At 43.1% G+C, this 24,873-nt stretch overlaps 1 protein-coding gene across 2 annotated transcripts in view; it reads right to left on the bottom strand.

Moving 5' to 3' along the window:
* The window catches only part of CNIH3 (cornichon family AMPA receptor auxiliary protein 3), a 151,991-nt gene that overhangs the window by 57,530 nt on the left and 69,588 nt on the right, over positions 1 to 24,873 (bottom strand). The window contains exons 2-3 of one of the 2 annotated variants that reach the window (XM_053308008.1): positions 14,505 to 14,573; positions 5,043 to 5,090 (exon numbers count right to left, since the gene is read on the bottom strand). In XM_053308008.1, the coding sequence (XP_053163983.1) occupies positions 5,043 to 5,090; positions 14,505 to 14,573 (117 nt within the window). The remainder of the gene's footprint in view (positions 1 to 5,042; positions 5,091 to 14,504; positions 14,574 to 24,873) is intronic. The other variant, XM_053308018.1, reaches the window with a different exon arrangement.

The following is a 24,873-nucleotide window of genomic DNA, read 5'->3' on the forward strand; positions in this document are numbered from 1 at the left end:
CAGGAAGGAGTGCACCAGGCCCAGAGGAGGAAGTGAGAGTCTCCATACACACGTCTCCACTCAAAGGTCTACTGTAGTGGTGGCAGTTGCCACCATTGTAAACAAAAAAATGAAGTGAGTGGTGGTGAATAGCACTGAGCACCTTGCTTCAGGTGAATGAAGATCTTGGGCCTTCACTTTCCCCCCTGTAACTTATGAAGACATTCACTGTCAGAAAACAAACAAAAATAACTTTAGAAAGTGTGATTAGTGGATATTTCTAGGGCATGGTCTGAAGGCACATGATTCAGCCACTTTGCTGAAGCTTAGCAGATACAGGTAAGATCCCTGGATGGGATCCCAACTTTATAATCCCCAGAATATATATTTATCACATTTTCTATAGTGTGAATGATTTGCAACAATTACAGAAAATCTGGCCAAGGTCCAATCGAAGAAATGATGACTAACATATGAACAAATGAAGCTACCTTCTAGTGAGTCTGATCATTGGTCCATCTTGTTCAGTATTGTCTACTGACAAGAGCTCTCCAGGGTTTCAGACATGGGTCTTTCCTAGCACTACCTGGAGATGCCAGGGATTGAATCTGAGATCTGCATGTAAAGCATGTGCTCTGCGACTGAGCTAACGGCCTTTCTCTACACAAGGATAAACCTTTTGTTGTAACATGGGAAATGGCCCTAATCATGCAAGCCAGGACTTACTGAAGTCAATTGCAACATAACCTCCTCCCCACCCTTTTAAAAAGAAAATTGTCATGGATTGAACCAAGAGTTTGCACCCAAAGGCAGAAGGTGAAATCTCTCATTAAGCCAACTCTTTGTTAATGAAAGAGACCTGCCAAGCTCTTGAATTTCAAGTGGTTCTTCCAGCATAATTCTTTAGATAGGCAAAAGGCACACAGAATAACTTAATTACCCAAGGCCACACAGAGAGCAATATCATAATCAGGCCGGATATCTTTAGGGATTGTTGAAAACTGCACCTGCCCTAACATTTTCCTTTTTTCAAAAACTATTTTTGTGTTCTAATTGCTCCCAAAAGCTCTGCCACTAACCATGAATACCTCAGAATTGCCATGTAGACAAAAGCTACTGTTAACAATTGTTGGCCGTGAATACTGCTTTTCTGTTGAATTATCCGCTTTTCTTTTTCCCTCTTGAGCACAAATCCCAATTAAAAGTAGTGTGTCCGTGAAGTCCCTTGGAAGAAGAGAGGTTGCATTAACAAACAATTTAAGTGTATGAAAAGTAACCTGTTCCCTAGAGTATGTTATATGTGGGGTATGTAATTAGCCAAAAGGTGCCATCTCTGCTGTTAGCAAGGATGCTTAGGCTCAATAAACATTAAATACCGATGCGGGCACAGCATCTCCAGGCAATATACATATATTAATAAAATTACCACTGTCTATTGCTTTCCGTTACAAAAACTGGGACACAACTTGAAACTAGAAGACTGCTGAGTTGGCAGTAACTCCAAACTACTGCCAGAAGAGCAGTCGTGCTAGTCTTCCATTGTGGCGCAAGCTTTTATAGAAATGACCCTGCTTCACTGAATGATTGAGTTGGACAGTAAATATCTTGATATGTACATATGCATAGCTCTAGTGTAGGAGGGAAATCTGTTTTACAGGAGGATAAGATTAAAACACAAACACACACACACACACACTTTCTAAAAGTGAAGGTATCATTCAGAGTTAGTAAGATTTAATCATGACATTGAATAAATGAGGAAAACTATTGCCTCGATATTTTTCGGATCGTTAGGATTGATAAGGATTGCCTGTGTCCATATGAACCTAACCAGAGTTTAAGATCACCCTCACAAACCCTGTTCTTTGCCCCCCACCCCCAGTTTCTCACATCCATCTGGTGAGGATCAGGGACAGGGTCTTCTCTGTAGTGGTGCCACAGTTATTGAACTTATCTCCCTGGGACTATCCACCACGCCCCATCCTTGGCTGTTTTCAAAATGGTCATGAAGATGTTCTGCTTCTGTGAAGTTTTTAAGTAAATACTTTTTGTAACACTTTAAGAATGTAGAAGCTGCCTTACACGGAATCAGACTTTTGGTCCATATGGATCACTATTCTATACACTGACTGGTAGCAGCTCTTCAAAGTTTCAGGCAGGAGTTTTTCCCAGCCTCATCTGAAGATGCCAGGGATTGAATCTGGGGCCTTCTGCATGCAACTCTTACATTGTCCTTAAAAGCGGAACATTGTAGAAAGAAGATGCACACAAAGAAAGGGAGCTTCTTTACAAATGTGTTTTGGCTTGTGAATATTCAGCAAGATCTTTTACTGCAATTACCAAAAACTGTACCAAAAGCTGTTTATGATATATGACATGTGGGGGTCAGGAGTAGCCCTATTATTTGGGTACATATATTTACTTATAAAAAGTAAGTCTACACAGCTCCCTCCATGCATTTCTCTCTGAATACATACTAACATTATTAAGTATGCAAAGCCACATGGGGGAGAAATATTTTCAGCCTTTTATGTGGAAGCTGACCTAAACATGAAACACAAAGTCCACAGCATGATCAATTACAACAAAAAAAGAGTTCTCAAACTCTCAAGAGTGAAATGAAATCCTCTGAGTTATTTGCTTTCCAAATTACATTTCAAGGGAACTGAAGTGCTACAGTAACCAGCTTGCCAGTCCATCGGGATAATTAGGTCCCTGGAACTGTGGAAACTTATTATCAAATAAGTGTGTTTTCTTTCTCTCTCACACACACACACTCACAGAGTGTACTAGCCTATCAATCAGAAGCACTGGACCTGCACCATTTTGATGCAAAGATATAAGCTGCAAGTAGAATACCTCCTACAATTATGGCCACATATGTTCCAAGACAGAAATCATCTAGCAGATTAACCTGTACTCACAGCTTAGTATATTCTATTATCAAGGCTGATCCAAATACATTCCCATATTTTCTCTGCCCCATTTATGGGCTAAATTGTATTAATGGTGTATTTTTAAGGCTGATCCAGATGCATGCCCCCATGTTCTTTGCCCTGTTTGTGTGCAAAAATTACAGGGGACATTCTGGCAATTTTTTCAGGGGTTTCGAAAGTTCTACAGATTCAGAATTGGGGAGGGGTGAATTTGGAAAAAACTTTAGTGGGGGGCTTACCACAAGTTCATGGTGGCAGGACTCTTTTTTTTTTTTTAAAGGTAACGTATACAATTGTTCCCTGCTGCATTCTAGAGTGGGGAAATGACAGGCAGCAAAAACTGAACACCAGGTCACTAGCCCTTAAAGAACTGTTACAGTCACTACTGTAGCAGTGTGAAACGTTTTCAAAATTAAGGAATCTTGTCACCACCAACATATTGTAAGCACTGCAAACCAAAATGATGTTCTTCCTACAGCTTATTGCTTCTTACACAGACACAAAAACCTGCATCAAATTGAGAACCCCTACACACATACACAGCAAAATTAATTAAAAAGGCAATTTTTAAAAATTCAGATCAGCACTATTTTGCAATCAAGAGCATGAGCTAGGTTATGGTTGCACAACTTCAGCCTTCCAGCTGGCTTTGGATTACAGCTCCCATCATCCCCAGTCACAATAGCCAATAATCGGAATGATGGTAGTTGTAGTCAAATATTTGCAGGAGAACCAAATTTGTGCAGCCCTGATCTAGATGAAGTTAATTGCTTTGATTTCAATAAAAGAGAATTAAACACATGATCTCCAACACTGAAATCAACTAGTCTTCATGTTTATGTTGTAGTGGATAATGATTTATGTTTTAGTGGATAATGCTTCAGGTTTCTAACCGAAACAGCTGCAAAAATAAGCTGCAGCTTTTAAGAAGCTCAGTTTATGCTAACCCAGAGAACTGATTCCAGCCAGTAAAATGAGAAGAATAGACTGGTTCCCAGCAGACAGTTGTCATATACTAAGAATAAAGCTGGTTTGGGTAAACTGGATGCAGCCTTCAAATTAATTTGAGTTCAATGGAAAGTAATATGGCATCAGAAGTGGGTTCCAAAGAAAGTCTTATAGATGTTTATAGAGTTGTGTGGGATGGAATAGGGAGACAGGAAGATTCCTGTTTGAAAAGATTCAGGGCAGTACCACAAATTGTGTTTGCTGCAGTGCTTACCACAGTAAATATACAGACATCCTACACAGTGTTCCCTTTAAGGCATGTGCACACGCTCACATGTTTTTTGATGATCCTGCTCAGGTTAAATTACAAAGGACCCACTCTGAATATATGTGCACACACATGACCTTGATACTGCCGCCCAGAACAAAACTCATTCCACACAGAGATGAAAAAAATCAGAGAGAACACTGATCCTACACATGTTTAGACATGTAAACATTTAAACCCCTAATTGGGCCAGGGTTCCCAATACACAGGTGTTTCAAAAATTAGTATATATGCATATATTTGCCACTGGAAGCAACAGTGTTGAGCTTCCCTAAGAATATTTTGCTCTAGTGATACTGGGGATTTTTTCAAAAATGTGACCTACAAAATAACTGAAGATAGCATATTGCTCTGGCAGTTGAAGAAAAGGAAAGCACCATACACCATTCCATTGCCCACATTAATAATAATAATTTTAAAAAGCACTTCCTATTCAGCTGGTGAAACATCTGAATGTCTAGATTCATCATAAAACGTGTTCCATTTATCAAGTTATTATTACACCATTTTAAACTGAGAAAGAAGCTTAGGCACAAGGAATAAGGCCTTATGTTATACCTACAAAAGTCACCCATTGCCTTAAAAATGAGGTTATTAAATTGAACCTCATGATGTTCGGAAAAGTTCATTTCTTTTTAGGATTTTATTGAGTGATAGAAGTCCCTTCTAATTAGCTTCCGTCCTTTTCTTCAAAGGTCACCTCAGTTCCAATTTAAGCTCTGCTGTTAACGCCTTCTCACTGAAGAAAATGGAAGAGGACCTTAGGAAAGTTTGCTGCTATTTCTAGTAGCATGAATGTGATGTCTCAAATCCCTTCAAACAACATATAATTGAGGATGGCTAATTCTTACCTTTCTCAGAAGAAAGCAGATTCGTTCAATATTTCTCAGTCGTTCTCTCTGTCAAAGAAAAACAGGGGAGAATAGGAAGAAAATGAAAACTTAGGGACATAGGAATCTGCCATGTACTGAGTCAGACCATTGGTCTATCTAGTTCAGTATTGTCTTCACAGGCTGGCAGTGGCTTCTTCAAAGTTGCAGGCAGGAATCTCTCTCAGCCCTATTTGAAGAAGCCAGGGAGGGAACTTGAAACCTTCTGCTCTTCCCAGAGTGGCTCCATCCCGTAAGGGAAATATCTTACAGTGCTCACACTTCTAGTCTCCCGTTCTTATTCATCTCTGCTAAGCTAAGGGGACAAGTCATACTTGCTACCACAAGACCAGCTCTTGTAGGTTCTTGCTGCAAATGAGGAAAAGTACTTCCCAAATATAATGGACCTGGTCAAGATGGACTTCAGCTGACTTTGATGGAGTTTGAATGGATAGTAATATCACCTCATTTGGGTTCACAATGGGCTGGTTCACATGAACATTGCCCAACACATAAAGAGGGCAGCAATGCCCTGAGAGTGCACCCACCCTGACATCACTGAAGGACATGCACTGTCAGAGCATCCTCAATTGCACGTGACGGGCTGTTCATCCAAACGGCCCCTAGACACACACTCCAAAACCCTGTTTAAACAAAGTTAGGGTTAGGAAGAGTTCACCTGCTGTGTATTTTAACTATCTATTTCCTTGTTTTTTAGACCTCTAGGCCTCACAAGACTGATGCAACAAGATGGCAATGCCACAATAAAAATGCAACTTAAATGTAGTTAACAGGTAATAAACATAAAACAGCAATAAAAACATTAAAGGACCAATGATAAGCAGCTGATCTACTCCCTTGATCATAATGATTAAAAATTATCAGATGTTTTTAAATGGTTCAGAATAAAAGCTTCAAAGAAAAGGAAAGTTCAGTTAAACACCTCACACATACAAAAAGAGAATTGTTGCCTTCACATGTTAGGTCAGTGTTCATGTGAACCAGCCCATAGTGAACCCAAATGAGGTGATATTACTATCCATTCAAACCCCACCAAAGTCAGCTGAAGTCCATCTTGACCAGGTTTTACAGCCATCTTGAAAGTTGCCAAAGGGGAACCTTAGCGGATATCCTCTGGGAGGCATTCCATAGCACACAATGCCACCATGGGGGAAAATCCCTGCCTCTGGTCACTGCCATTGCAACCTTCTGGCTGCAATGAGAAGGATCCCATGTTCTCACTAGCAGGTGTTGTGAGGCAGGGAGTGTCTGAGTCTGCAATATGCATAGTTGTATGGCCAGGCATACCCAGCAAGTCACGGCTTTTCTGGGAGTCATGATGATGAAGGCTATATGGAAATGTGAACTTTGCCCATCAAGTCTGAGGAAGCCCTTTCCAATCTCTCTGGTTTACTCAGGCATTTTGGATAGGTACAGTAAACCTTGCTTGTGAGATATTTATCCATTTCACTACTCAACCAGTCCTGCAGGTTTTCAAAGCTGTTTTACCCTTTCCTACTTCCAGCTCTATTTCGATAAACATGGGTTTTGCACCTCTCACCCACGGAATATATCAGCTACTGCATAAGAGCCGAATTCTTCCAGTTTATAAGCACATTTAATTTGATTTGCTCCTAAAAAGGCTATCTCCTTCTTACACTATGAAGTGCTCTATCTGCTTCTCTAGGCAAGATGGTACGTGAATGCCTCCCTCTTATCAACACCACTATTGCGGCCAGTATACACTGTAATGCAGCCTTAAAGAAGATAAGCTTTTTGCTACAGAGCTTGAAATGTTTAAAGGAGGAAAAATATTATTCCCAGAATGAGAAGCTGGCTACATCCATGTATCTGACTTCTGCATTCCCACCAAGAAACAGTTTTTTCAAGTTTTTAGAATTAAACAGGGCAAAATCTACGGCTTTCAGTCACACACTATTGCTGAGCAATCATACAGGAAATTGCTCAACAAGTCACCTGTGAGCTATTTCACACAGCTGTTTTCCATCCCAAAATTATGTCTCAGCAGAGGCTTTAATGAAACCCGTGGCTGAACAGAAAACCCATAGGAAGACCTAGAGCTAAGTGATAGAGCATGAACCTTGGAAGAATGTCCAAAAGTTCAATCACTGGCATTTCTCATTAAAAAAATCTCTGGTGGCAGAGCTGATAAACACCTCTGCCTGAGGCCTTGGAGAGCCACTGCTGGTCAGAATAGACAATATTGGGCTAGATGGAGCAATGATCTGCTCATACACTTTACCATCACATACTTAGAGCCCTGACTTTTAAAGAAAGCTTTGTGGGGTACATGGTAATGAAGCCACAATTCCTCCTTGAGAAAAGCTCATAAATGAATCACACAGTCAAAATTCCTCCTTGAGAAAAGCTCATAAATGAATCACACAGTCAAAAGGGTAGATTTCCTACCTGTAACAGTATTTCTTCAAGTGGTCTTCTGTGCATTCACACTTGGGTTATGCCCCTGCATAATCCTTCCAGAGCTTCACCATAAAAGGGAAAAAGAGCGGGAAACCGTAGCACGGAACAGCGGCAGGGAGGCTCGAAGGAGGTGAGGATGCCACTTTAAGAGCAGAGAAGGGTGCACTTACCCCTCCTGCCGCTTTCCCCTGCTGGCATCCATTTCCCTAACAGCTAATCGGGGTGGCAGCGTACCTCCCTGCTGCCCCATTGGCTAGATATGGCCGGAAGTTCCAGACGCACCCGTGTTGGCACATGCAGGTGCATCTGGAACTTCCGGCCATATCCGGCCAAAGTGGGCAATGGGGCGGCAGGGAGGTACGCATCTGCCCCAATTAGCTGTTAGAGAAACGGACGCCAGCAAGGAAAAGGCAACGGGAGGAGTAAGTGCACCCTCCCCTGCTCTTAAAGCAGCACCCCCACTGCTGTCGAATCGGCAGAACTGCCGGTTCCGTGCACATCCTTACCATCTATAGGACCATACCCCACTCTACCTCAGTCAAGGAGACCGCTGCAACCAAAGATCAGGAAGAGTAGGGATAAGCCACTGCAGGAAGTTAGGGCAGGAAGTGTGGATGCACAGAAAACCACTCAAAGAACTACAATTACAGGTAGGAAACCTGCCCTTCTTCTTCATAGTCTCTGTGCATCACACCTGGGATCATAACAGGCTGCCCTTACCTGGACAGAGGGAGCAGCCTATTGAGAGACTGACTGGAGAACCAATGTCCCAAACGTAGCCTGTGACCAGAACCTGACATCCAGGATGTAGTAGTGAACAAAGGTGGATGGGCTAGCTCAGATCGCTGCCCTGCCGATCTCGTTAGAGGGATCCCTTTCCAGAACATCGTGGACAATGCCTCAGCCCGTGTTGACTAAGCCCAGACCAGGCATGGCACCTGCTTCTTCGCCAGCTGCGACCCACACTGACATCCTTTGTGTCGAGAGGGACATACCCATGGACGGTCCCGCATAACTAACAAACAGCTTGTTAGACTTCCGGTAAACTTTAGTCCTGTGCCCGTAAAAGGCCAAAGCTCTACAAACATACAGAGAGTGATACGCAATCACTCTATCTGAGACCAGGTTAGGGAAGAAAACTGGAAGCCTCAACTCTTGAGCCATGTGAAACTCCGACACCACTTTGGGCAGGAATATAAGGTCAGGTCGCAACACAACTCTGTCTCTGTGTAATATTAAGTAGGGGAAATCACAATGAAGGGCCCTCAGCTCACGAACTCTCTATGCAGAGGAAATGGCCACCAAAAATACTGTTTTCAATTACAAGAGCTCCAATGTGGTTAGTGGTTCAAACGGATGTGTCATCAGCTGAAAGAGGACTAACTGTAAATCCCAAGAGGGCAATGAATGAGGTTCCGCTGGAAACAAGTTAAGCAACCCCTTCAAAAACTTTTAGCTGCTGGGTAGGGAGACAGACCCAAATTACTGTGGTATGCAGCAGCTGCTGCTAAGTGCACCTTCATAGAGGCATGAGCTTGCCTCGACTCATGCAGTGCCAAAAGGTATTCCAGGACGGCCTGTACTGGAGCCTGCTCTGGAGAGAGACCCTTCTTCGAAACATGTGTGCAGAATTTCTCCCATTTCGCAGCATAGCACCTGCAGGTGGATGGTTTCCTCACGGCATCCAGTACCTTCTGAACTGGATCACTGAACTGTGTTGGCCCTATATCTTCCAAGCTGTCAGGTGCAACGATTCTAGGTCTGGGTGCAATCTGCGGCAGTAGTCCATTGTCAAGAGCCGAGGACTCAGAGGTAAGCGCAAGTAAGTGAAATTGGCCAGATTTAGGAGGGTGGTGAACCATGGTTGTCTCAGCCACCACGTGGTCACCAAGATCGCTCGCACCTTGTCCCTCCTTAGCTTCTCAAGAACCTTTGGGATCAAAGGAACCGGTGAGAACGCATAAAGCAATGGCCCCAATGGAGTAGATCCCAATGAAGTAAAAAGGCATCACCTAGATATCGCAGGTACGATCCCACCCTGCTGCAGTAACGTCTGCACTTTGCGTTGGCTGCTGTAGCAAACAGGTCTATGGAGTATGTTCCTCACTTGTGGAATACCTTGAACAGAGCCCTCCGATCCAAGTACCACTTGTGGGAGTGGGCCGTCTGTCAACTGAGTGCATCTGCTAGGGGGTTGTAGGGAAATAAGCTACGCTTATTCAACCTGACTCCCAGGAGCCTCCCTCTTGCCTTGCATCTCCAGGCTTAGAGATTTCACTTTGGATATGCTCAGAAGCTGCACCGCAATGTGAGCTCTCAGTTTATAGTACACATGTGGACAGGTCGCTTGATTGGCAGTGGGCTAGTTGCCCCTAGATTTGGATTAAAATGAAGCAAATTGAAATGGGGATCAGATCCACACACCCTCCCTATGTGAGGGTCCCAGCTAAGTAGACTCAAGAGTTAACTAGATCAAGTTAACTTTCAAGGACACCCTGTACTTAGAGTGAACCACCTCACTCCCCTCCTTTCACAGGAGATAACACAGGCTAACAAACTGATTATGCCAAACAGGAAGAAACGTAGATAAGGCAGCAAGCAATGATCACTCCATTACAAAGGAGATGAGTCGGTGAGGTAGACCTAGAGGTGTACCCATTGAAACTATTGATAGGATTACTGGAGAGCCTGTCCTGACACAGATATTCTTTCATGCACCTGCATTCTCTGGTTTTCATCACAAACAGCCTTACATGCGAAAGGCACACCCACATTGTTACACCAGGAAAAGAGCGATCAGACACAATGCATTCTGCACAGGTAGACCCGGACAATTCTAGACAGCAAAGCATGACAGTAGGAATGTGCCCCCAAGGCACGTTTTGGGATATAAGTATCCGCAGTTCCATGACCCAGTGTGCTCCCTTGTACCTCTCATTTGGGACTCCATCAGACACTCATTGCAACCTTTGTGCTCCCCTGTGCCTTTCACTCAGGACTCCAGACCACACTACAAATGCTCTCTTGCGCTTTACACTTGGGACTCCATCGGATGCTTTCTACAGTCTTCATGCTCCCTTGTATGCAACACTTGGGACTCCATTGGGCACTGATTCTGCGCTCCTGCACCCTGAAAAGAGCTCGAAATCACTATCTGGATTAGTCCTTGTGCCAATCCAGATAAAGAATGATGAACAGGCAGGCATGAGAGAGACAGCGGCCGCCTGAGTATTGATTTTTTGTGGAAAAGGCATTGCCCATGATATAAAGAGATATATCAGTTAATATTTGCCCATGAGGAAGAAAGGTCACCTTGAAACTGGCTCCGAACCAAGGTGCCTGTTGGCACTGCTACTTCTACAGAGTGTTACCAGGTTTACAGAGTGTTACCAGCCATTTCAACTTGACACTTTTATGGAGTGGAACCTGTGATTCTTGCAGAGGCGTATCTAGGGAAAATAGTGCCTAGGGCAAGCACTGAAATTGCGCCCCCTGTCCAAACATCTGACACACATCTTTCAGATAACTTTACCATAATATCAGCTGAAAATATAGTCAGGCTCGTTAATCTTTTAATATTTCAAAAACTATTTAGCAGTGGATGTAGCCAGACCAAAAGATGCTGGAAAATTACAAATTTCAGTATGTGCGGGCTCATGAAATACCTAAATGCTATGTGGAGGTGTACTTGGAAAACTAAACAGAAGTGCCTGTCTAATTCTCTACTATGCATTGTAGCATCAATATTATATAAGTTTTAAAAATAAATGGAGAATTTGACTTTTCCCAGATACTCTGAAAATAATTAAAGGATATGCAGAGTAAACTGTGAGACTGCTTGGAATATATTCTAGTATTTCAGAAAGACAGTTAAAATGAGAGAAAGAGAGCAAGAAACTCCCAGTGGGCCTTAATACTAAGGATTTCACACTGATTCAAAAACAAACTCACCATTAATAGCCATTTTATTAAGACATCTCATTTAACTCACTTATAACAAGAAGCAAAGTAAGAGCAAATGAATACCATCGTAGCTCATACGCTTCAGCTCATTATTCACAAGCCCTGATTCTCCGTACATAGTGCCAAACTGAATATGTGTACAGTGATTTATATTATATTAAATTTTAAAAATACCTGTAGCCCCTTCGGGGGCTTCATAAAGGCTGTGCGGTGGTCTGCAAAGGTTCCCCCTTCCCCTTGCTGGCCTCTAGGGCTTTGCAGGGACCATTTGAGCATGTGCGGTGTGTGTGTGTGTGTGTGTGTATGGCCACTGAAAACAAAATGGCTGCCGTGCATGCTCAAATGGCCTCTGTGAGGCCTGGCATGGCCTAGGGCCTCATAGAGGCCATTTGAGCATGCACAGTGGCCATTTTGTTTTTGGTGGCCTTTTTTTTTAATTTTTAAAAACGGCGCCCCCCTTCAAGTGGCGCCCGGGGCATGTGCCCTGCCTGCCCTACCCTAGATACGCCCCTGGATTCTTGGCACTTCTATAGAACGGTATTTACCATCTCATTTGAGGATATCTACATCAGTGGAGTGGACATTTTGATATAGCATATTGCATCTGTAATTGAAGATATCCAGTTTGCTCCAGTTTGTGTTGAATCTTCAGAGACCCTTAACAGTGATTTACATCAGCTAGATTCCTTGGAGTCTTTCATTAGAGGGACCTTCAGTTCCTTTATGACCCATTTGGCATGTATTAAGATATGTAAGCATAGACATTGGTGGTTAATATTCTATGTGTTTACCTCATTTGCTATCTCCTGATGTATGTACATATGTGAACCTATAGCTGATTTATATTATTTAAGCTATGAAAATATAATTTATGTTTGTATATTTAGTATTTGGGATTTCACATATTCAATTGTTTATTTTTACCATTCATAGTGTTGTGATTATTTCACAATGGAGATCTTGATTTTTGTCTTATAATGTTTTCAGTTCATATATTATGTTTTTGGCATCTTCAGGGGAAGCAATTTTCTTTATGATGGTTTATACATGCATTCTCTTTAGAGAGTCTTATAAAGAAGTTCTAACAGATATACATAGTCTATTGTATTCTTCAGTCTTTAAAACATTGGTCTGACACAGGGGATTTCTTCGTCTTTGGTCTCTTGCCCTGTGTGGTCCATAGTTTTGGCCTTGTGCCAATCAATCCAGCTTGCCAAGCACCTATATTTATTTATTTATTTATTCTATAGTCAGTCTCTTAATAGGCTGCTCCCTCCATCCAGGAAAAGACAGCTTGTTATGATCCCAAGTGTGATGCACAGAGACCACGAAGAAGAAGGGCAGGTTTCCTACCTGTGATTGTAGTTCTTCGAGTAGTCTTCTGTGCATTCACACTTCCCGCCCAACCTCCCTGCACCAGCCTATCTTTGCTCTCTCTGATCTTTGGTTACGGAGGTCTCCTTGACTGAGGTGGAGTGGGGTATGGTCCTATAGAGGGAGCTATGGTTTCCCACTCTTTTTTCCTTTTATGGTGCAGCTTTGGAAGGTTCCAGAACCTGGTCTCTGTGCAGGCACATAACAAGAAGAACATGTTGTCACTGACATCATTACAGAAAATCAACATACAACAGAGGAGAGAGGAATCAATTGGCCATTTAATCATGTGTCTAGCTTTGTAAACTATGCATTGACTTAGTCCTGCAGGCAGAGCAGATTTTTTTGCTTGTGCAAGTCAGCCTGGTGTTTAGCCCTATTCAAATGTTAGTTTTAAAAGGCTATATGCAAGTACAGTCATCCAGAAGCATGACGGGAGTCCCACATAACACATCACTGACCCTCTTAAAGGCACCACTTGTTGGGAATTCTCTCTGGTAAGAGAAACCCTTTTTCATTGTAGCAGAGTGCACAGAGGCACAACACAGCAGAATTTGATTAGGCATGCGTGTATGCTGAGAGTAAAATAACTTGGAGCCAGTTCATAGTTTCAAATCAATATAAGGAGTATTTATTATAGAACTCCATTCTAGATAGTAAAGTGAAGAGACAGAATCTCTAATCTATCTATCTAGCTGGATGCAGATGGATTCTGCATCTCTGCATACATGGTGCAGGGGAGAGGAGCTTGCATGTTGCAAGGTAGAAGGAAGGGAAGAGGAAGTGGCAGGAAGGAAGGAAGGAAGTCCCTGAGATTAGCAATCTACATATCAAAGGGATAATGTCAGAGTAGTAGAGAAGAGATGACCAATGTCTTGGCCCTCTGACTCACTAGTCTGTCCTCCTGTGTCATTGAGACAAGAGACAGCATATAGTCCTTCACTTCCAACACCACTCACAGTTCTAGCAGTGGTTATCTGAAGAGACAAATGCTGTAACTGTGATGGCAAGAGCTTCTGTGATCAGGAGGCTGGAGTGACCACTGCTGGAACTGTGAGAGGCGCCTCTGAAGGGGGTGAATGACGCACCAGGTGAGACTTCTAGCACACTTCTGGACTGGCTTTCATTGATTGCTAGGACTTCTGTTTCTTTTCATCAGGGATGTACGTGAACAGCAGCACAAAGCGCAGTTCAAGCACTTGTAGGGACACTCAAAATGAAAGTTTAAGAAAAAGGAGAACAGGTCCTTACCTGCTCTCCGCTGCCCCATCCAGCTTCGTGCTGGGGCGGCATGCATCCCAATAACACCCTCCACAAGTGGCATCAGCATGCATATGCAATCACCGCATGCACGGGTGCCATTGGGATGTGCACCACCCCAGCACGAAGCTGAATGGAGCGGAAGAGAGCAGGTAAGGACCTGCTCTCCCTTTTCTTAAAGTTCCCTTTCGAATTTCCCTAAAAGTGCTCGAACTGTGCTATGAACTGTGGTTCTGGCACATCCCTACTTTTCATCCTAGTACCTCTCATTTCTGAATATAATCAATTCATCGGTTTCAAATTTTAAAAAATCTAGGCAATTCCAAATCCTTATTCAAAACCAAATGTTTGTTGACAGCTTAATATTACTACCAACATTTAAATAAGTATCAGAATGGAACTCACCGCATGTGCTGGGTTACACTGGTCTATGGGGCTCTTGAAGTCTGTCTTTAACTCATCAAACGCAATGATCTACAAGAGAATTTTTCACAAGCATTGCAATTACTTTACTTGCAAATTTAGGTTTTCTTACCACTATTACCATTAAAAGAATTAATTCAAATTTAACTTTCATGGTGTCCATGTTTAGGGAGGAGGAATTCTTTAATTAACCTTCCCACCCTCTCACACTGAATTATAGGTGTGGGCATTGCCTTAGAGTTGGGGGAGGAGGGAAGTATAGTCACTCCACTCCTTCACCTATCACCGGAAGCAAAGGTCTGAGCTCCTCTCCGGGAGTCCACCAGACCATCCTGCTGATCGTCTCATCTTCAGCAGCCCCTGCCTTAAATAAAGCCCTACATTTAGGACACTCCCCACTTCCAGCCTGCTCTTTCTTCCCTGGCCAGGCAAATGGATTGGCCACCCAGTCCCTGGCCTCCCAAGGGGACTTGTTCTCCAACTCCACCCCCTTCACTAGCCTTTCTACACACGCCTGCAGCAGTGGAGCTGATATCATTGCTATTCCATCTCCACCATTCTGCTGCCTCTTGGGCTGTCCCCACCCATCACCCAGCAGCTGTTGCCTGCCTATCTGAGCCCTTCCTGACTTATGAAAGGTAGTTACTGGAGTTGTCTTGGTAACTGGAACTCTCTGCTTCTCTCGGCACACTGCCATTTGACTTGGTAAACAACCCTGTCTCACTGAGGAGGGTAGGAAATCCTGACACATAGATTGATACAGATTCGTTCCAAGACATTTTATACTGGTGTAGCCTGAGCAAACTCAGTTCATTCAGTGTGAACTCAGTAAAATGGCTGGTTGCCTCAACCTCCAAATTTCAGGGACCAACAGTGTGTACAACATTTCTTAACTCCCAGTGTTGCATCCTACAGACAAACTATAGCTGTGTTACTCAGGAGCAATGGAGCAGGAATCAGTTTTGTACCAATTAGTTTTGAGCTCTTCTATACGTCAAGGATCTTTTCTCTTCAAAATCAATTCTCTTTTTCCCCCTTTCCCCCCATGAAATTTTTTAGCATATGGACAAAAGAATATGCAAAGAACTAAGAAGAACATATATTTCCCCCTGATATATATATGCTAAGTCCTAATACCACACAGGAATGCTAACAAAAATCAAAGTTAGCACAAGCAAATTCCTTCATTCCACCCTACTTGCAGTAGCCCCATGCCATTGCTAAAGGTCCCTTGGACCTAGGAATGGCTTTTCAAGATGCAGGATGGAAGGTGGGAGGGGGAAAATTGCTTGCACTACTTTGGACTTGCACTAGTGCCACTGTGGATGCTAGTAATTATGGCTGTTCTTACAAGCAGCCTAACCATGGCTAGGACAACCCAGCCTGGGTTAGTCTGCTCGTGTGCAATGCAGACAGGAACATAGGAAGCTGCCATATACAGAGTCAGACCATAGGTTCATCTAGCTCAGTATTGTCTACACAGACTGGCAGTGGCTTCTCCAAGGTTGCAGACCGGAATCTCTCTCAATCCTATCTTGGAGATGCCAGGGAGGGAACTTGGAATCTTCTGCTCTTCTCAGAGCAGCTCCACCCCCTGAAGGGAATATTTTACAGTGCTCACACATGTAGTCTCCCCATTCATATGTAATCAGGGTGGACCCTGCTTAGCAAAAGGGACAAGTCATCCTGGCTACCACAAGACCAACTCTCCTCCATCTCAGTGCTGCCCGCCGGCCAACCCACACTTTTAAGCCTGTCCTTTAGCCAAGGTTAAGGGCATGAGTGCACCCTTAACCATGGTGACAGGATCATGAGTGTGCACACACACAGAAACGGGTGCCTAGACAGCCCATCTCATGGGGGTATCCAATTGGGGATACCCCAATTCCTCATGGGGGCATCCCCCCTCATTCATTGCACAGTGCATTGTGGGATACATGAAGGCAGGGATGCCTCGAGCCAGCCTCCAGATATCCATACTGCATGCAGCAGCATGGATCGTGTGGGTGTGTGGTCCACGCTTCCCACCAATGTGGAGGAATAGTCTGGGGCAAAAAGGAACCTTCTAAAATGGTGGCTTTCTTTATACTTAGCAGGTGAAGAGGAACTGGCCCTATCCATTCCCAGCACATTATCCTTCCAGAGGCTGTTGCTGGTATCTACCTTGTGTTTCTTTTTAGATTGTGAGCCCTTTAGGAACATAGGAAGCTGCCTTATACCAAATCAGACCATTGGTACTGACTCAGTACCATCTAGCTCAGTACTATCTACACAGACTAGCAGCGGCTTCTCCAAGGTTGCAGGCAGGAGTCTCTCTCAGCCCTATCATGGAGATGCCAGGGAGAGAACTTGGAACTTTCTGCATGCAAGCATGCAGGTGCTCTTCCCAGAGCAGCCCATCCCGAAGGGGAATATTTTACAGAGCTCACACATGTAATCTCCCATTTAAATGCAAAATGGGGGAGACCCTGCTTAGCTAAGAGGACAATTCATCCTGATTAGCACAAGACCAGCTCTGATCCCTGAGGACAAATAATCATTTTCTTATTATTTGTATATGAAAACCACTTTGAAAACCTTTTGTTGGAAAGCGGGATAACTGATAGAAAGAAGAACTCCCAGAAAATGTATACCAATACAGAATTATCTCACTATCCGCAAACTCACTATCCGCAGTTTCGTGTATCTGCATTTGGGTAATGGATACCCAACCTTGGCATACTGGGGGGAGGAGGGGAGCCAAAAAGCCGTTAATTTTGCAAATCCATGGGTCAGGGTTGGCCAGTAATGACCTCGGAGGTCATTTCCAGCTGTCATTTTGAGGATGGGAGCCATTTTATGGCTCATTAGGGAGAAAATGCAATTTCCCACTGAATTTTCAGGAGTTTTGACTTGTGGGGGGCATCCTTGGACTCCTAAAGACTCGTGGGGCATAGTGGGGCACTTTATTTGGCCTGTTTTCACATTTTGGGGTGATTTGGGGGGGTGATTTAGGGGGTAGTCTAGGAATCTAACCTCCACAATCCCATAGACTCAATTAGTCCTTATCTGCAATTTTGTTACCCACTGCAATCTGCAGGAATGGAAGCCCTGCGGATAATGAGGTACTCCTGTGCCTCAAATGAGATGTGCAGCTAAGTACATTTTAAGGAGGCATGCTTACTCCCAGAAGTACCTCTTTAGCTGGCTAGGATGACTAGGAGCCCAGTTCAGGTCAGGACCATGACATATGAGTACAACTGAAAATGACCCCAACTGCTTTTTGCCCCCAAAACAGCTATTATTTGCAATAAACAACATGACAAACAGCAACTTCAGGTGGGTGTATTTTGCTGGTAAAATAAAGCAAAGAGTTCTCTTCTACTCATTACACATCACATACCCAATCAGGATTGGAGCCCTGAAGTTGGTTTTAGCTTAAGAAGAGGCACTTTCAGGATTAGGCATGCCAGCGCAATAAGCTGTACATCTAGTTTGACCCCCAACCTTACAGTTAAGTCACTACTTTTACAAACACGTATGTTGTACAATTTGGGTTCTTCTTCAGCTCCTCAAGAACTTCTGAGATATGTAATGATTTGTTGCCTTTCTGGTTTTGCTTTTCATTTCATTTCACTTTGCTATCTTGCTTTCATTTCATGCCTTTCATTTATTTTGCCCTTATTTTGTTGCATCATGTCATATAATCTCTAGGTCACATACTGATTAAGTTAGTCATGACTAAGTCCCATTATAATCAGTGAGGCTAGTAATCCCTAATTTGTCACACTGATTGCAATAGTGCTCAGTCATGACTAACTGAGTCAGTATGTGACCCTCTATCTTTTCATTTGCTTCTCATAAACATAGAAGTGGTTAAAAAAAACAAACCTGAGCAAAACGCAGATTTCAAAATGCATCACTCATCTATTTAAACACATTTCTTGTACTTGTAACATATTACAAATTCTGTATCGCCAAATATCTATATTTAGAATATTGTTATATGACTAACATTTTATAGCATTATACTCTGTGGCATTTTGTAAAGATGTGCAAAACCATGGTTCACCTTAGGCTTCTCATTTTGTAATGACCTGAAATCTTCTACTATTTTAAAAACGCACAATATATTTTGACAGTTTGTAAATCAAACTTCCTGTATTTTGCTTTGCAAGTTTTGATTAGACATAAGCTTCACTTCCTACTTTGCCCCAGACAGGTGTAGGGGTGTGCACAAAACCTGCCATGTCCAGTTTTGTGCCCCCGAACTAGAACCCCAGCTCAGCTCGAATTCAAACCAGTTTGGGGTTCTAAACGTCAAAAATGTAAGTTTAAAAAATTTACCACCATAACTGGTGGCTTTAGAGGGAGTGCTGCCATGGTGGAGTCTCTGGAGGTTCCCCCTCCCCCTGCCGGCCTCATTTTTCGGTCATTTTGGCCCTTTCTGATGTGGCAATGGCCATTTTGGAGGCCACTGTGCATGCGCCCTGGCTATTTGCATGGCCTGGATGACCTAGCCACACAGATCGCCAGGGTGCATGTGCAGCGGCCTCCAAAAGAGCCACCACCATATCAGAAAGGGCCAAAATGGCCTGAAAATGGGCTGAAACGGACCATAGAAGACCGGGGGAGGCTGGCGGGGGAAGGGGGAACTTCCGGAAATCTCCCTCGACCATGGCAGTGCCCCCCAGAAGCTGCTGGACCCAATAGTAATTTTTTTAAAAGAAAGTTATTACTATTTTGATGTTTAGAACCCCAAGCCGGCCCCAAGCCGGCCCAGGGAGTTCGTCTTGACCTCAAGCTGAACTGGGACCAGTCGAGTTCAAGGCAAACCAGCTTGACCTCAAGCCAGTTCACACATCCCTAGATAAGTGATCACAAAAATCTCATGTTTAAAATGTACCATTATAGCATGTTTACTTCTTGTCCACGAGGCACAAGATTAACAAGGGTTTTGCTGCCAGCTGTGTTCTTTGCATGTAAAAGGGCTTTTAAACACTTCAGTGGATACAATACACCTTTCAAGGTGGGCAAAAATGTGTTACAGCAATTAAACCCCAATAATTATCTAAGTTGAGGCACATCCTTAGGTTGTGGGGCTTCCAGGACCGCACTATTTTTCTCTGAAGACTTATGTAAGTCCTTGGCCATCAACAACGTGCCCATAGTAGGATACTGACTACCTTTTCAAAAGCACATTTTGCATGGTTGGCTCGTAACTCATACTTAGAGGTGCTTCAATACTACAGGAAGAACCCAGGGCTACCGGAATGAAGTGAAAAATTGGCTGTTCCCCCACTTTTAGAAAATATAAAATCTAGCAGTAACTCAATTCTGTTATTGGCACTAGGACCCTTGAAAGCGAGATAACAGTAGTAAAGAGAAATGTGGTCATCTTTATATTAGGAAAACTGGAGGATAATTTAGATGGTGCACTAAGAGGATGACTTCCAAAGTAACACTGCACTTGTGCAAACATGTTCCACTAGGGCAAGGATGTTGTGCGAGTTAGTTCTGCTAAGCTGGCAACCTCCATTCCAAACAGTGTTGCGCTGGTGCAACAGGGTGTGCTTGCACAACCTGCGACATGACTCTTGCTGTGAAACCTCATATGTTACAGGGAATGATGCCAAACTAGGCACTGCTCTTGTTGTACAAGCACAACACTTGCCAGAAGTGGGCTGAGAGTACAAAAGGTTGCACAACTCAGAGCATTTGTGTAGTCAAGTGACCTTCTTGCATGTGCACATCTTTGTTCATTGCACTAGCATGATCTGGATGTCAGTCAGAGTCAGAAGCTGAACTGCCGAATTACCTAGTGGCTAGGGATATACTTTATATTTGGGCAGGATACTGGGAATCCTCTAAACTGAACATAAATGGCTTGCCACACGGAAAGTGCTACCAGGGGAAGAAATTAAAAGTAACTGTTTTATTAGCACTGGCCCTATAGCAAGCTCGGCTAGAAAGGCATGATTTTAAAAACAAAAAACCCATCAAAAGCTAATTACCTAGACTAGATTAAAGAGGTCAACCTGAGGCAACACTGTTTTTGAAATCTAATAAGAATTGACATGAATTTATTTATTTATTTATTTATTTATTTGATTTGATTTTAAACTCAGATACCAACAATAAAGAGGATTTGCTTTAATCCTTTAATTCCTTCTGACAATGGCTCAAGCACACAAGGGAGACAGAATCATTCTTGTAAAAATAATAGGCATTAAATGACTGCAATTAACTTTTCCATATAGAGATACTTGTTTTCTACTGAAAACATATTTTAAACAACCAAAGTCATATCTCAGAATTAGTTGATATACTGGCGATGCAATGCGCATGATGGATCTGCAACAATACTTCTCTCCAGACCTTTTTATTGCATAAATTAAAAAGTTGCAACAAATAACATACGTTTCGACGTACATACGTCAGCTTCAGTGTTCCATCATTGTAACTTGCATATATACATTTCAAACAGCCTTAACTTTGAAATTTGAAAGCACTCAGACCTCTAGAATGGTGCCAGATTTGATACGGCAACTGATGTAGCACAAGGGGCGCTGGATTTGCTAGTATACTACTTGGGCATGGATTTATTTTCTATTTCTTCCACTCCATAAATGCTCCAAAGACAAGTAAAGTGACAGGTCTATGCCTAGAGGGGTTCAAAAAATGCAAATGAATGCCATGTGATCTTCACACAGAGAGACTCCTTTCACTTGAAACATCACTGTTACAGGATTCTTTGGAGCAAAAGGTATGTGATGAGATACCTAAAAGGTGTACGCAGCAAATGATGGTACACTCAGTGCCGGGGCATCCATGAAGGCGAACTAGGCAGTTGCCTAGGGCGCCAAAATGGAGGGGGCGGGAGAAACGTGCCTCGCAAAAGAGCGCGCGCAATTGATCCACCGCCTCTGCGCTGCTCCAGCTAAGCCTGGAGTGGTCCAGTGTTAAAAATCCTCGTCTTGGATGCCTTTAAATCAGCCAGACGCCCAATGCGTGAGGAATGAGAGAGTCTCGCAGTTCAGCCCAACAGAGCTAGAGGGCGGTGGCGGCAGCGGCAACCTCTGAGGCTTGCAGAAAGGCTACTGCAGCAGGCGCAGGGAGAGCCGCCAGGGTCTTTCCCCAGCCGGGTGGGCAGGGAAAGGACGTGCACGCGCCAAAGGAAAGGAGAAGGAAGAAAGGCCGCCCCGAGGAAGGCGAGAGGTGCGGGAGACGCTGCTGCGGTCGGGGGCTGCCTGCCCTGGGGGGGAGACTGGACTCATGGGGTACACATTCCTGTCATAGCGACCAGTTGCGCGGGCGGGAGAGGCGAGTCCCGCTTTTGCCACATCCGTGGGGAGCTCATGCTCGTTGCATGTGCATTTCGCCTGAGAAATGGGATGGGGGAGGGGCTAATTTAATCCCCCCCCCCCCGCGCACGCCCCCCAATGTCTAATTTTGTGTGAAGCCAAGGTTCATATGAAGAGTCAACGCTCTGCTCTTGGCTGAGCTGAAGATTTACATTGAAAGAAGCAGCAGCAGCAGCAGCAGTGGGCGGCATCTAGACTAAGTTAGTCATGACTAAGTCGTAGTAGTCCTGTTCAGTTAATGGCACTTAAGTTAGTAATTTGTCTCATTGATTTCAATGATGTTTAGTCCCGAGGACTGATGACTAGTTTGGATGCTGTGCAGTGATTTCTTGTGACTTTTTTTTTTTTTTTAAAGTGGCAGTATTATGAACAAGTGGGGCTGCCGACCATAAAAAAACCTAGCCTTCCTTGTGCCGTTATCAGCAACTTAATCTGTAGCGATCAACAAGCTAAGTTGTTACGGTACTGATGTCTGTAGAATCAAGCTGCTGTGGAAGGCAGAGCCTGGTATAAGGCATGCATTTTGAAAGCAAAGGATTTGTGCCTTTGGCATGCATAAGTACAGAAGCCTATTGCCTTGCTTGTGTTATAACAAAATAATCACTTATTATGCACAACTAGTGAATTGGTTATAATAGCTACTTCTAAGGATCCCTAAGTCATCTAATGGTGCAACGAGGAAGTAACTTGCCTAGGAAGTAAGAGGTTGCCGGTTTGAGTCCCCACTGGTATGGGAAACACCTATAGCATACACAGCAGCAATTTAGTAAGATGCTGAAAGGCATCATCTCATACTGCGCGGAAGATGGCAATGGTAAACCCCTCCTACCAAAGAAAACAACAGGGCTCTGTGGTCGCCAGGAGTCAACACCGACTCAATGGCACAACTTTAAGGATCCCTAGCAAGTACTTTCCCTCCACTCCCTTTCCCTCAATTGAACGACTGGAGATTTGGAGGGAGCCATTAGGACTTTATTTCAGTGAAAGTCTTCACAAGCTATTTTTTAATATCAGAGACCAAACTCAGCCTTGGACAGAGATAATACATCTGTGTTTGAAATATGATTGGCGGGGGGGGGGGCGCCAGAAGGTGATCTTGCCTAGGGCGCAAAAAACCCTAGCACCGGCCCTGGGTACACTTTTAATAATATTTTTCTACACTTGAGAGCAACCCACCTGAAACTGTTGCTGAGTAGCTGCTGATTATTTTGATGGGTCTTTAATGGGCAGGGGCACAAACGCCCATTGACTAACATCCTGACTAAGTTAACTCAATAGTACTACTCAGGAGTTATTCTAAAGGACTACTAAATTTCACCAAGACTTCATCTAGTACAGGCATACCTCACTACCCACGGATCCAGCATCCACAGTTTCACAGTTGGGGAATTGACACCCGACCTCGGCTTTCATGAAAAAGGGGGGAGGGTTAAATTTGTTTATATGTGGTTCAGGGGGTGGCTGGAAATTACTTTGGAGGGCATTTCCAGCCGCCATTTTGAGTGTGGAGCCATTTTGTGTCACATTCAGTTTTAAAAAGAACCTTTTTCTGTGAAAAATCGTGGAATAATGGCAATATTCTTTCTTTTTTAAAAAAATCAATAATTTATTCAATTTTTCTACAATATTCTTTCTTCTGAGGGGCATTGCTGGAGGCCGCAGAGCTCAGCACACTAGGGCACTTTGAGTTTTTTGCCCATTTTCCACTGTTTGGGGGAAGATTTGCAAGCTTCCAGGAACCTGACCCCTGCGATTCCATAGACTTCATTGCCTCGGTATCTGCAGTTTCAGCATCCACGGTATTATTACTAAATGGAACCCCCATGGATACCAAAGTCCACCTGGAAATTTATTCAGAATGTCAGCCTCTGAAATTAATGGTGGCTGAGCTGCAGGAGTGCCTGGCAGATCATGGCTGATCGTGGCCATTTATTAAGTATTTATTATATTTATATACTACCTAATTACAATCTCTAGGTGACTTACAAACCAATTTAGCTGTGGGGTGTTTCATAATTGTACCTTTTACCCCCCTGCTAACTGAGCAAAAAGGCACTTTTTAAAGTGGTGACTCATATTTAACAGAGGGAGACAGTTAAATATAAGAGTATATCCAACACCAGTGCAATATTTTCCAAGTGGGGGTTGTTGGTGTCTACCTTTTATTTCTTTTTCGATTGTGAGCATTTTTTGAACAGGGAACCATCTCATTGCTTGTTTTATATAAACCACTTTGTGGATTCTTTTATTGAAAAGCAATATGTAAATATTTATTAATATAATAATAATAATAATAATAATAATAATAATAATAATAATAGACAAAGTCAGATTGTACACTGTTTATTTATTTCAAACATTTATACCCTGCCCCTCCAGTGCACTAACACTATTGCTCGGGGTGGCTCACAAAATTAATAAAAAGATACAACATAAAATAAGACTAATAAAGTTAATCAAACTTAACTTAAACAAGTTATAACCAGGTGAAAAAAATCACATTTAAAATTACTTTTAAAAAAAAGAAGTTCCAAATTAAAAGTTATTTTAAAAGCTAAAAACTAAGAACTATAAAAACTAAAAGAACTTACCAGATACAGAGATGAAACACTGTTGGCTAATATATTCTTGGACACTGATTATGTTATGGACAGCGTTCAATTTTTGATGGGTGTTTAATCCAAAATCAACAGGGAGGCCTGAGCAGAGCCACTGTGACCCAAGAAGAGCCATTTTTGCACTGTCCTGTTTGTACAGTCCTGTTTTTGCTGAGAACAGCACCTGTCATTGGACACTCAGTGTATGGCCTTCACTGCTTCCCTCCCAGTCAAAACAAAACCAGGCATGACAATGAGATCAATGGCTTTTTCCTTATCTGATATGGGAGGGGGGAAGTGAGAGTGAAACTACATAACAGAGGCTTGTACCAGTGTTCTGGGCAGAAGGGAAAGATCTGGAGTGAATACTATGGCAGAGTGGAGACATCTGGGATGGAAATATCAACTCTG

This window comes from Hemicordylus capensis, chromosome 1 (assembly GCF_027244095.1).
Source record: "Hemicordylus capensis ecotype Gifberg chromosome 1, rHemCap1.1.pri, whole genome shotgun sequence".
NCBI lineage: Eukaryota > Metazoa > Chordata > Lepidosauria > Squamata > Cordylidae > Hemicordylus > Hemicordylus capensis.